Source organism: Scyliorhinus torazame, chromosome 2, assembly GCF_047496885.1.
Source record: "Scyliorhinus torazame isolate Kashiwa2021f chromosome 2, sScyTor2.1, whole genome shotgun sequence".
Classification (NCBI taxonomy): domain Eukaryota; kingdom Metazoa; phylum Chordata; class Chondrichthyes; order Carcharhiniformes; family Scyliorhinidae; genus Scyliorhinus; species Scyliorhinus torazame.
In genome coordinates, this window is record NC_092708.1 from 249880337 (window position 1) to 249893810 (window position 13474).

The 13474-nt window shown below is 48.6% G+C and overlaps 1 protein-coding gene across 3 annotated transcripts in view; it reads right to left on the reverse strand.

Moving 5' to 3' along the window:
* The window catches only part of LOC140397143 (fibulin-7-like), an 86636-nt gene that overhangs the window by 25027 nt on the left and 48135 nt on the right, over nt 1–13474 (reverse strand). For 2 of the 3 annotated variants that reach the window (XM_072486133.1, XM_072486134.1), the window contains 2 exons: nt 7201–7371; nt 4184–4309 (listed from right to left, as the gene is read on the reverse strand). In XM_072486133.1, coding sequence (XP_072342234.1) covers nt 4184–4309; nt 7201–7371 — 297 coding nt within the window. The remainder of the gene's footprint in view (nt 1–4183; nt 4310–7200; nt 7372–13474) is intronic. The other variant, XM_072486135.1, reaches the window with a different exon arrangement.

A 13474-nucleotide genomic window follows, 5' to 3' on the forward strand; every position in this document is an offset into this window, starting at 1 on the left:
CGGGAGTGTGACCAGGAGGACTGACCTCCATTGTAGGAAAAAGGTCAACAACCTACACCGAACAGCACAGGTGAGTCGACACTAATGACCCCGCCGAGACCTTTCCACCCGCACGCGAGCATCCATGCCCCAACTCTCCATGTGACCCCCAACCCTCCCTCCACCCCACCTCTCCCTTGAACTCCCCACAACCGTCCCTCCACACACACCCTTTTCTTTCATCCTTCAAGTCCCCCAAACTTCCCTCACCAGCAGCCCCCACCCCACCCCCCCTCCACTGTGAACCGCGCTTGTGGCTAACAAAGTCCTCTCTGTGTCTCCTCAGGAAAAGCTCTCCCACAACCGTCAGGAGAGGGCCCAGACTGGCGGTGGGGGTGCCGAACTTAAGAATCCTCATCTCCTTTGAAGAACGGGCTCTGGAGGTGACTGGGGTGGCCTAGGACAGAGCAGTCATCAACGTGGAGGCTGGCGGACGTCGTAGAGGTGAGGAACCACCGGTCTCCATCCGGAGGACCAGTCAAACGTGAGTTGTTATTGCCTTACTGGTTGGCCCATCCCTCCCACTGACCACATGTCTATTTTCCCACAGGTCCTCCAGCCGGTGGTGCCAGCCCATCCAGGGCGGCCCCCTCACCTGCCTCCCACGAGACCACCTGGGGAGGGAGCTCTGAGGAAGATACGATCAAGGTATCACAGCTGTCATCCCCACCCTCCACCAGCGCAGATACACGCACCACGGTGGGAAATGTTAGTGGTCAGGCCTCGGGGGCACAATCTGGTGAGAACCATACTGCTGATGATGTGCATCAGGTGGAGGCAGGAACCCCCAGGCGAGATAACAGTTGGAAGTCTGCTGGATCCCAGGACCGAGCTGGGTTCCAGCCTCATGCTGAGCCTCTGGAAGTGGGTTACCCGGAGCTGATGGTGATGATAAGGAGCGGTTAAGACATTCAGAGGGAAATGTCAGCAACATTGCAGCAGATCCATGGGCGATTGGAGGAGTCGCAGAGGCTGCGGGCGCAGGACATGTCGCCGGCAATGCGTGGCATCGAGGCCAACACTGCTAGGGTGGCGACTGCAGTGGACAGCCTGGTGCACGATGTTGGCAGCATCAGTGAAGGTGTCCAAGGCATTGGGCAGTCAGTGACGGCCATGGCTGAGGGTCTCGGCAGAATATCTGATTTGCTGGGGGATGTGGCCCAGTACCAGGCTGACCTTGATGAGGTTCTGAGGGACATGTCCCGCTCTCAGATGGGAATGGCCGAGGTGCTGTGGAGCATGTCCCAGGCGCAGTTGGGCATTCTCGAGGTTCTGCTGAGTATGTCCCAGTCACTGAGGAGCATTGCGAAGGGTGCCAAAACCATGGTGTGGACCATGGGGAACGGCCAGGGCTGGCAGAGCCAGATGATGCAGGGGCAGCCTGGGCTCGAACCAGCTGCCCCTCTGTCCCAATGTGAAACCCAGATCCAATGGACACTGACCGGGAGGAGGGGGCACTGAGTGCCAAGCAGGACCCGTCCCATGGGGTGGCGACAGTGGCCTCCAGCTCCCCCGAGTTTCCTCCGATGAGGCCGCATCTCGCAGCCAGCACCCGGAGCAGGGCAGCAAGGCTGTGCATGTGCCGCCAACAAGTGAGCCAGGGCCCTCTGGTCCCAGAGGACACCCTCCAGGTCCCTGGGACGAGGTACGCAGCTGGCTAGCCCCACCTCAGATGTGCATCCTGGGGACAGACCTAGACGTAGCAGTAGAGCTAGGAGGGCAAAGCACATCGAGAATCACTGAGGGCAATGGGGGAGGGGGAAGCGAGAGAGGTAAGAGATAGCTGGGGGTAGGGGGATGGGCTGGCACCATCGGGAGAGTGGGGAATTGTTATACACAATAAACACCCGTCTGCACAACCAGTATGATGCCTCTGTCACTTTCTTCCAGAATGCAGGCCGACCACCAAACCCTTGACCCTTCTCTCCTCCACCATCTGGCTATGGAGCAATCTGCTGCCTGGGCATCCTGTTGGGCTTGGTCCATGTCAAAATACTTTTCCGCATGGGGAAACTTTGCATCCGTTACCAGTCAGATGCACCTTCTTGTGGCCTGCGAGGTACCACACAGGTTCCCGCTGGAGCTTTGGAATGATCCCAAGGCGTAAAGTTCAGAGCTGCAGTGACCTCGGCGGCCACCGGGAGCGGGTGAGCTCCTCCTCCAGGTGCCGCACCATCTCCTTGTTGAGGCGGAGCCTCCTGCGGCACATGCTGTCCATCATCTGTTCAAACAACCAGCGATGCTTGTACACCCTGAGCCGTCACGGGCCTCCCCATCTGGGTCCCTCCCTGGCCTGATGGGCAGCCAGGTCCACAGGGTATGGGGCAGGGTCCAGCATGTGGGGCGTCCCCTCGAGCATCTGCAGATGCTGCTGCTGCCGCCCTCTCCGGCGTTGGCCGCCCGGCCTAGCAGCAGCACCACCAGGGCAACTTCTACAACCAAAATCCCTGCTATAGCGTTCAATATCTGTAAGGAATTGGGAGAAGGTGTTAGGCTGACAAACAGCAGTGGCTCCCACCCCAGGACGCTCCAATCCCCCATTGATTCCCCCCCCCCCCCCCCACTTACAACACTCTGCCCAAGCACAGAGTGGGCCCCTTCACTGGACCCGGGCCCTATACTTCGGACACCCGCACATAACGTCATCTGGACCGGGCACTGGTCCCCTCCCCAAGGCACTCACCCAGCCTCCGGCCATGGTAATGTTCCCGGGGCTGTGTCCCATTCTCTGGGTATTTGGAGGTTGGCTGCTGCATGTGTGGTGTTGCCTCCCGCAGTGTTCAGGCACAGTGTCCGGGTATCACGGTTTGATTGGGATGCTAGGCAATGACTCCCACATGCTACTTGGCCCGTTCACCAATGGGAATCGATTTGGGTTGTGTGAAGAGCTCAATTCCCTATTAGAGATAGCCATCAGCCACACAACCGGAGGCCTCGGCAGTTGGTGGGGGCTATGGGTGGTAGGTGAGGCAGGTGGCCCATCCCTGCGGGGGGGTCGACCCCCTCCCCCAAGCCGAGGATTCCCCAGGCTCCCCGAGCACTGAGGCAGAAAGCCCAGCGCCCCCGGGCTCTTTGCCTGTGAGCAAAGATGACTACTCACCTTCTCGGCTCCCAACAGAAGCCCTCCCGCCAGGTTCACATTTTTCAAAAGGGGTACTAATCATCGCCAGTGTGACCACTTGCTGGGGAGGCCGATGAATGAGGCGAGGCCATTTGATTTGGGGTGGAAATAGGGCGTAAGTGGTGATAATTAGATTCTCGTCATGCTGAGGTGAGATCCCGATTTTGCCTAGAGGAGCGGGCCGGTTGCATCACAAAGTGTTTGCCGCCTGGCGCGGTTCTTGTTTTTGGCCCCTCCTGCTATTCACTGGCTTCATTTCACTCGAGCGTTAGCGCAACGAGACCAAAGAATCGTGCCCAATGACTTTATACTGTATAAGAGAGTGCTGATTAGTTGGCAAGCAGACTCTGATTGGTAGAGGTGTTTCAATGGAAAATGCACCAGTTGATGGTGACTGACAGTTATTTGTCAGGCTAATATGGAAACTACATATATTAATACACAAGGCCCTTCTTTGTAGACAGAAAGAACATGTACACACATTGTGCCTATTTCAGCGAAACAATATAAGTGATAGCCATTCACTAGTTCATTCCACAGGGCAATGCCTTGACTAATCAGAGTCAACCTGGCTGGTTTAATATTTCAATCAATTCTTGGCAGTTAACTGTCAGTCACCATCCCCTGACATTGGCATTCTTGCATTTGTCCTGATAAGTGCAAGACAAAAAATGCTTTGGAAATGTAGTTCCCCATTGTAATGGAGAAAATGCAGCAGCCAATTTGCACACAGCAAGCTCCCACAAAGGAACAATCTGTTAACGACCAGATCATCTGCTTTTACCGATGTTGGTTGAAGAATAAACGTTCGTGAAGAGAATTCTCCTGCTCTTCTTTTATGTCCAGGTGAGAGAAGGGCTGGGGCGCCAGTTCAACACTTCATCCAAAAGATGGCACCTCTAATGTGCAGCACCCCTTCAGTGCCACACTGGGTTTATGGCCTGGAATCTGCGGTCAGCTCTTTGCCCACAAGTCCCTAAGATTGGGAATTGTGCCGGGGTTAAACAATCTTGCAAGACTTACGTGAGTTTAAGGCAAGGTGGCAGTTATAGCCAGCCCAGCCAGCACGGCAGAGACAGGCATATCGGTTTACATCATCCACGCAGATCCCACCATTGAGACAAGGATTACTGGCACACTCGTTTACATCTGAGGGAAGAGAGTGCAAGCAATGGGCAGCATTAGACTTGAAGCTGGCACTGTACTCTTGAACTGGTAAACAACAACTTGCATATGCGCAGTGTCCTGAATGTAGCAAAAAGGCACAGAAAATTCAAAGATGAGAATTTTATACCGAGTCACATAAGTAGACATAAGGACAGATGACGAGATACATTAAGGACCATTTTAAAAGGAGGAGAGAGGTTTGTGGGAGGAATTTTCATTGTATCGGGGCCAGATAGTTAAAGGAACAATTTGCAATGGTGCAACAAAGGGATATAAAGGAGGTTGGATTTTGAAGAGTGCAGGAGTGCAGGTAGTGAGGCCGTGGAATGCCCTACCTGTTACAGTAGTGAACTCGCCAACATTGAGGGCATTTAAAAGTTTATTGGATAAACATATGGATGAAAATGGCATAGTGTAGGTTAGATGGCTTTTGTTTCGGTGCAACATCGTGGGCCGAAGGGCCTGTACTGTGCTGTATTGTTCTATGTTCTATGTTCTATGAGAGTGGCAGACCTGACGAGAATTACAGAGACAGAGACAGTGGCCATGGAAGGATTTGAACATTAGCACGAAAATTGGAAATGCAGCTAACATAGGTGAGCAAGTACAGGAGGTCAAAAGAGAAAATGCTGGAAATCTCAGCAGGTCTGGCAGCATCTGTAGGGAGAGAAAAGAGCTAACGTTTCGAGTCCAGGTAACCCTTTGTCAAAGCTAAATGACATAGAAAGTGAGAGATATTTATACAGGATGTCATAGGTGAACCAGACTGGATGGATGTGCGGTTCACAAAATTAATTCACCACCGCGGCTGCTAAGGTTTTCTCCCGTGCTTTGCTGGGGAACAGGACAGAAGTCATGTCACAATCTTGTGGAAACAATGGGGAAGGACAGCTATGCACCTCTGGATGACCCAGAGAATACGTGGACTACTTTGAGCAACAAAGATCGTGCAGACACAACAAGGCTTCAGGAAATAAGAGAAGATGATAGTTCAGCCCAAGATATAGGCCAGGAATCAGCCAGGCCTGTTCTCTCTCCTTCCATTACACACTCATTCGACAACACCCACACATTTAATGATGAAGTTATGGCACTGGAGCAGAATGGGCTCTGAGAAAATTGCCAGCCACAATTTTGTGGTCAATGTTAGGTTTAACAGTGCAGAACAAGATAGTGGGCCAGCAGTAACTCCGGGAAAGAGTGGACATGGAGGGGGACTGCTGCAACCCAGTCCCCAGAGCCTCAGCAATTAAAAAATAACTTTATGTCTATAACGTCTTTCACAACCGCAGGATGCCCCAAAGAACTTTACAGCCAATGACATACTTTTAAAGTGCAGTAAACATGGCCACTGTAATATAAGGAGAAGCAGCAGCGGATTTTCACACAGCAAGATCCCATAAACAGCACTGTAACACTGACCAGATTATCTGGTTAAGTGATGCTGGGTGAAGGATAAATATTGAACAGTACTGGGGGGAAATTTCCCGACCCGATCTTCTTCAAATAGTGCTGTTGGGATTTTCCCATTTAAAAATGACACTGCCAACAATGCGGCACTCCCTCAGTACAGCAGCAGGAGTGTCTGCCTAGGTTCTGTGCTCAAGTTTCTGGGTTGGGATTTGTGTTATCATTAGAGCCGCGGGGTGGACTGTGACACTTCACTCTAAACTGGTACCATCACAGTCTCAAATTTCCCCAATTGAGCCTAAGTGTATGTCTCAGTGGCAACTCCTGTACAGGTGCAGTGCAACGGGGATCAGTTCCCTCATGAATATTGGAGCACGTGTTTCAGCTCCGACAGGGTGGCAGAATGGCAATGTCACTAGATATTCCGGTCCCGCCAATGCCAACCCTCCTCAGCGGTGGCGGGTGCATGGCATAAAAAACCCATGGGCATCGGCGGGACTGGAAGATCCCGCCAATGGCCATCTGCCTTCATCACGAGGAAATATGCCGTGGGGGGGGGGGGCGGGGGGGGAGCCGGAAAATTCCACCCATCGAGTTAGTCTCAGCAACTTAAACATGCAACTATCAATGATTGTTGTAAGACATAAAAACCCATCTGATCCACTAATGTCCTTCAGGGAAAGGAAATCTCCCATCCTTACCCAGTCTGGTCTAAGTGACTCCAGGCCCACAGCAATGCGGTCGATTACCAATCGGCTGAGCAAGGCACTCAGTTCGAGGGCATTATATGGGCAACAAGTTCTGGTCTTGCCAGCGACGCCCACATCCCATGAAAGAATTTTCAAAATTAGTTTGACAATGTTATGAAGATGGTAGCTGTAATTAGAGGGTTCCTGAAATGAGACACCATGCTGGGAGACAAGAGCTTACCAAAACATTACATTCACAAAATAGTTCAAGAAGATCAAACAATTAAGCAGCTACAGGTATAATTATTGAACTGGTCTCTGCTTGCAGGTCGGGAGAATAAGATGAAAGCTTTCAAACTCGGCAGTGTTAAAATGAGGAACCCTGCAATTGCAAAGCAATTAATAAGAATATAATAATAATCACTTATTGTCACAAATAGGCTTCAATGAAGTTACTGTGAAAAGTCCCTAGTCGCCACATTCCGGCGCCTGTTCGGGGAGGCTGGTACGGGAATTGAACCCGTGCTGCTGGCATTGATCTGCATTACAAGCCAGCTGTTTAGCCCACTGTGCTAAACCAACCCCAGTACAGCACGAGAAGGCTGTGGATTGTAGTAATGGAGCAAGAATTATGGAGAAAATTCTATTGCTGATGCAGCAGGAGCATCACGAATGCCCCAGAGATTAGTGCTTTAAATTAGCCGGATTATGCGATGCTTCTGGCTGGCGGCATAGTTATTTACTCTTCACCTCATTCAGTGCCAGGACACTTACTTTTACAGAAAGGCAGCTGTCCACTCCAACTCTTGTCTTTGAGGCACACCCGGCTGTTTGATCCCACCAATACAAACCCAGGATCGCAGGCAAAGTGCACCTCGTGGCCAACTAAATATCTGCTTCCAAATTTTTTCCCATTATTCGGGGCGTTGAGTTTGGGACACGTTTCTGTGGGAATAAAACATAGAAAGTAAGAAACTCAGAGGAGAGCCGAGAGCATGGGGTACAACAGTTAAGAGAAAAGTCATCGCTGGTCAGGGTCACGGCCTTAGAAAGAAAAAGGAAGGGCTTGCATTTATATACCAACTTTCACAACCTCACCAGGACCCAAAGTGTTTCATGGTTAATTAAGTGTGTTGTTTTTTGTAACATACTCACTTCTGTGATGTAGGAATTGTGGCAACCAATTTTCACACAGCTAGTTCCAAAAGAACAATGTGATAAATAATCAGCAAACTGTTTTAATGATGTTGGTTGAATAATAAACATTGGCCGTAGCACTAGGAGAGCTCTCCTTCATATCACACCATGGAATATCTTATAGCCCACTGTCAAGCCTGTCAGAGCCTCGGTTCAGCACCTCATTCAAAGGATGGCACCTCTGTCGACGCAGCACTTCCTCAGTACTGTGCAGGAATGTAAGCATAGATGATGTGCTCAGGTCTCTGGAATAGGACTTGAATCCATACCCTTCAGACTCAGAGGCTGTCACTGAGACGGGGCTAACTCCTTCGCCAAGATAGCCTAGGAGCTAGGACCCTATGTTCAAACTCTTCATGTGATCTAATTGATGTGTTTAAAATGATAGTAGAGTTGTCAACTTTCCATGATTGGCATCCTGTCCCCAGCAATTGAAGATCAATCTCCAGGACACTGCTGTATGCCACTCTTGGAAAAAAAATAATCGGGCCTCAAAAAAGATTGCTCTTCCAACATTTTCTTTGAACATTTCTCTATACCAGAAATAAAAATATTGAAAGGGGGAGGTCAGGTGTTGGGGGGAGTGGGGAACAATCAAACATCCAATTGGGCAATGAGTCTTTTTGCTTTCTGACTGCTGTAGGAAGACAGCGGGTCACAATGATGGATGTGCTGGCCGACTAATGGCAAGAAAGTGGGTAGATCTCATGGTGATGAAACCTCAGGAACACATGTCATCACAGGTGGCAAACCTAAATGTTAGAGGGATTTATAAGGGAGACAAAGAAAATCTTTCAGTGGGGAAATGTTAAAAAGTAGAGCGAAGCCATTCAGGGTTAAAATCAAAAAATACTTCTTCACACTAAAGTTTGTGGATATTTGGAGCTCTCTCCCCCCAAAATACTGCAGATGCCAGGAATCCAGAAGACCATATGACATAGGAGCGGAAGTAAGGCCATTCGGCCCATCGAGTCCATTCCACCATTCAATCATGGCTGATTTCAACTCCATTTACCCGCTCTCTCTCCATAGCCCTTAATTCCTCGAGAAATCAAGAATTTATCAACTTCTGTCTTAAAGACACTCAACGTCCCAGCCTCCACCGCCCTCTGTGGCAATGAATTCCACAGACCCACCACTCTCTGGCTGAAGAAATTTCTCCTCATCTCTGTTCTAAAGTGACTCCCTTTTATTCTAAGGCTGTGCCCCCGGGTCCTAGTCTCCCCTGCTAATGGAACAACTTCCCTACTTCCACCCTATCTAAGCCATTCATTATCTTGTAAGTTTCTATTAGATCTCCCCTCAACCTCCTAAACTCCAATGAATATAATCCCAGGATCCTCAGACGTTCATTGTATGTTAGGCCTACCATTCCTGGGATCATCCGTGTGAATCTCCGCTGGACCCGCTCCAGTGCCAGAGTCAATAGAATTTTTCAAGTCTGAGATTGATAGATACGCTTCTCAACAAAATACCTAAAACAATCTGGGTTAACGTCAGGCAATTGGAGTTGGGTTGCGATCTAACAGAAAGGTGGTACAAGATTGGAGGGTCCAATTGGCTTCCGAAGGAAACAGTTGCCACTTTTGAAGGGTCCAGCTCAAATTTTAAGATTATGCCCTCTTGTGCGAGAGAGTTCCTCTGCATCTAATCTATCCAATTCCTTTATCTTTTTTAACTGTTGATTAGATCACGCATTTGTCTTTCTAATCGCAAGAGACGACAAGCCAAGCATGAATAATCCAGAAATCATGAGTTCATGATGGACAGACGTTTGGTCTCTCGGAGAACCAAGGGATAAGGTGAATGGGTGGGGAAGTGGAATTAAAGGCCAAGATCATCTGGAATCAAACTGAATGTTGGAGCAGGCCCGACTGGTCACCTAGTCTACTCCTGCTTCTATTTCTTGCGTCCTTATCTTCAAATACTACTATTGTCAGTTTGACGATTTGAATTCGGTTAATATAATCTGGAGATAAGAAATAATAGTAAAAATGTGGGTGGTGGCACAGTGGTTAGCACTACTGCCACACAGCACCAGGGATCTGGGTTTGATTTTGGCCTTTGGCGACTGGGTACAGTTTGCCTGTTCTCCCCATGTCTGCGTGGGTCTCCTCCGGATGTTTCAGGTTCCTCCCACAGTCCAAAGACGTTAAGTGGATTGGTTACACTAGATTTTCCCTTAGTTTGCCTGTGTGTGAGTGTGACTATGCATGATGTGGTGTAATGCCCCTCAGGCTATAAGCCCCTGGTAACAGGCTAGCGACCAGTTCCAGGAATAATTAGCAACAGAATCAGACGAAATGCACCATCAGACTGTGGAAAGGTTGAGAGAGGGAAAATAGTAAAAGTGAACATGTAGATTTTGATTTGTCATAAAAATCTATGTGGTTCATCGGTGTCCTAGAACATAGAAAACATAGAAAATACAGCACAGAACAGGCCCTTCGGCCCACGATGTTGTGCCAAACCTTTGTCCTAGATTAATCATAGATTATCATTGAATTTACAGTGCAGAAGGAGGCCATTCGGCCCTTTGAGTCTGCACCGGCTTCTGGAAAGAGCACCCTACCCAAACTCAACACCTCCACCCAACACCAAGGGCAATTTTGGACATTAAGTGCAATTTATCATTGGCCAATTCACCTAACCTGCACATCTTTGGACTGTGGGAAGAAACCGGAGCACCCGGAGGAAACCCACGCAGACACGGGGAGGATGTGCAGACTCCGCACAGACAGTGACCCAAGTCGGAATCGAACCTGGGACCCTGGAGCTGTGAAGCATTGTGCTATACACAATGCTACCGTGCTGCCCTTAAGAACAAATAAATCTACACTATATCATTTTACCGTAATCCATGTACCTATCCAATAGCTGCTTGAAGGTCCCTAATGTTTCCGACTCAACTACGTCCACAGGCAGTGCATTCCATGCCCCCACTACTCTCTGGGTAAAGAACCTACCTCTGATATCCCTCCTATATCTTCCACCTTTCACCTTAAATTTATGTCCCCTTGTAATGGTTTGTTCCACCCGGGGAAAAAGTCTCTGACTGTCTACTCTATCTATTCCCCTGATCATCTTATAAACCTCTATCAAGTCGCCCCTCATCCTTCTCCGTTCTAATGAGAAAAGGCCTAGCACCCTCAACCTTTCCTCGTAAGACCTACTCTCCATTCCAGGCAACATCCTGATAAATCTTCTTTGCACCTTTTCCAAAGCTTCCACATCCTTCCTAAAATGAGGCGACCAGAACTGTACACAGTACTCCAAATGTGGCCTTACCAAAGTTTTGTACAGCTGCATCATCACCTCACGGCTCTTAAATTCAATCCCTCTGTTTATGAACGCGAGCACACCATAGGCCTTCTTCACAGCTCTATCCACTTGAGTGGCAACTTTCAAAGATGTATGAACATAGACCCCAAGATCTCTCTGCTCCTCCACATTGCCAAGAACTCTACCGTTAACCCTGTATTCCGCATTCATATTTGTCCTTCCAAAATGGACAACCTCACATTTTTCAGGGTTTAACTCCATCTGCCACTTCTCAGCCCAGCTCTGCATCCTATCTATGTCTCTTTGCAGCCGACAACAGCCCTCCTCACTATCCACAACTCCACCAATCTTCGTATCGTCTGCAAATTTACTGACCCACCCTTCAACTCCCTCATCCAAGTCATTAATGAAAATCACAAACAGCAGAGGACCCAGAACTGATCCCTGCGGTACGCCACTGGTAACTGGGATCCAGGCTGAATATTTACCATCCACCACCACTCTCTGACTTCTATCGGTTAGCCAGTTCGTTATCCAACTGGCCAAATTTCCCACTATCCCATGCCTCCTTACTTTCTGCATAAGCCTACCATGGGGAACCTTATCAAATGCCTTACTAAAATCCATGTACACTACATCCACTGCTTTACCTTCATCCACATGCTTGGTCACCTCCTCAAAGAATTCAATAAGACTTGTAAGGCAAGACCTACCCCTCACAAATCCGTGCTGACTATCCCTAATCAAGTAGTGTCTTTCCAGATGCTCAAAAATCCTATCTTTCAGTACCCTTTCCATTACTTTGCCTACCACCGAAGTAAGACTAACTGGCCTGTAATTCCCAGGGTTATCTCTAGTCCCTTTTTTGAACAGGGGCACGACATTCGCCACTCTCCAATCCCCTGGTACCACCCCTGTTGACAGTGAGGACGAAAAGATCATTGCCAACGGCTCTGCAATTTCATCTCTTACTTCCCATAGAATCCTTGGATATATCCCGTCAGGCCCGGGGGACTTGTCTATCCTCAAGTTTTTCAAAATGCCCAACACATCTTCCTTCCTAACAAGTATTTCCTCGAGCTTACCAATCTGTTTCACACTGTCCTCTCCAACAATATCGCCCCTCTCATTTGTAAATACAGAAGTAAAGTACTCGTTCAAGACCTCTCCTATTTCTTCAGACTCAATACACAACCTCCCGCTACTGTCCTTGATCGGACCTACCCTCGCTCTAGTCATTCTCATATTTCTCACATATGTGTAAAAGGCCTTGGGGTTTTCCTTGATCCTACCCGCCAAAGATTGTTCATGCCCTCTCTTAGCTCTCCTAATCCCTTTCTTCAGTTCCCTCCTGGCTATCTTGTATCCCTCCAATGCCCTGTCTGAACCTTGTTTCCTCAGCCTTACATAAGTCTCCTTTTTCCTCTTAACAAGACATTCAACCTCTCTTGTCAACCATGGTTCCCTCACTCGACCATCTCTTCCCTGCCTGACAGGGACATACATATCAAGGACACGTAGCACCTGTTCCTTGAACAAGTTCCACATTTCACTTGTGTCCTTCCCTGCCAGCCTATGTTCCCAACCTATGCACTTCAATTCTTGTCTGACAACATCGTATTTACCCTTCTCCCAATTGTAAACCTTGCCCTGTTGCACGTACCTATCCCTCTCCATTACTAAAGTGAAAGTCACAGAATTGTGGTCACTATCTCCAAAATGCTCCCCCACTAACAAATCTATCACTTGCCCTGGCTCATTACCCAGTACTAAATCCAATATTGCCCCTCCTCTGGTCGTACAATCTACATACTGTGTTAGGAAAGCTTCCTGGACACACTGCACAAACACCACCCCATCCAAACTATTTGATCTAAAGAGTTTCCACTCAATATCTGGGAAGTTAAAGTCGCCCATGACTACTACCCTATGACTTCTGCACCTTTCCAAAATCTGTTTCCCAATCTGTTCCTCCACATCTCTGCTACTATTGGGGGGCCTATAGAAAACTCCCAACAAGGTGACTGCTCCTTTCCTATTTCTGACTTCAACCCATACTACCTCAATAGGGTGATACTCCTCGAACTGCCTTTCTGCAGCTGTTATACTATCTCTAATTAATAATGTCACCCCCCCACCTCTTTTACCACCCTCCCTAATCTTATTGAAACATCTATAACCAGGGACCTCCAACAACCATTTCTGCCCCTCTTCTATCCAAGTTTCCGTGGAAATGAGTCCTCTTGGAAACGAAAGTTGCCGGCCTTATCTTGTCAGGCCTATACTTGGATCCATTCCCACATCAACATGATTGACTCTTAACGGTCATATGAGATGGCCTAGGAAGCCACTCGATTGTCTCATACCTCTTGGCAATTAGAAGTGGGCACTAAAGATCAGCCTCCCCAGTGACAATCCAAAGAATGAATGGAAATAAAACGAGTTGGATCGAGATGGTCTTTAGTTTACCTCAGTATCTCCCTCACATGAATTCAGGGTCAGGGTGATCTTCTGGACTAGCTTTGATTGCCTCAGCAAGTTGGCAGAGAGGTATTTCCCAAGCTTTTTT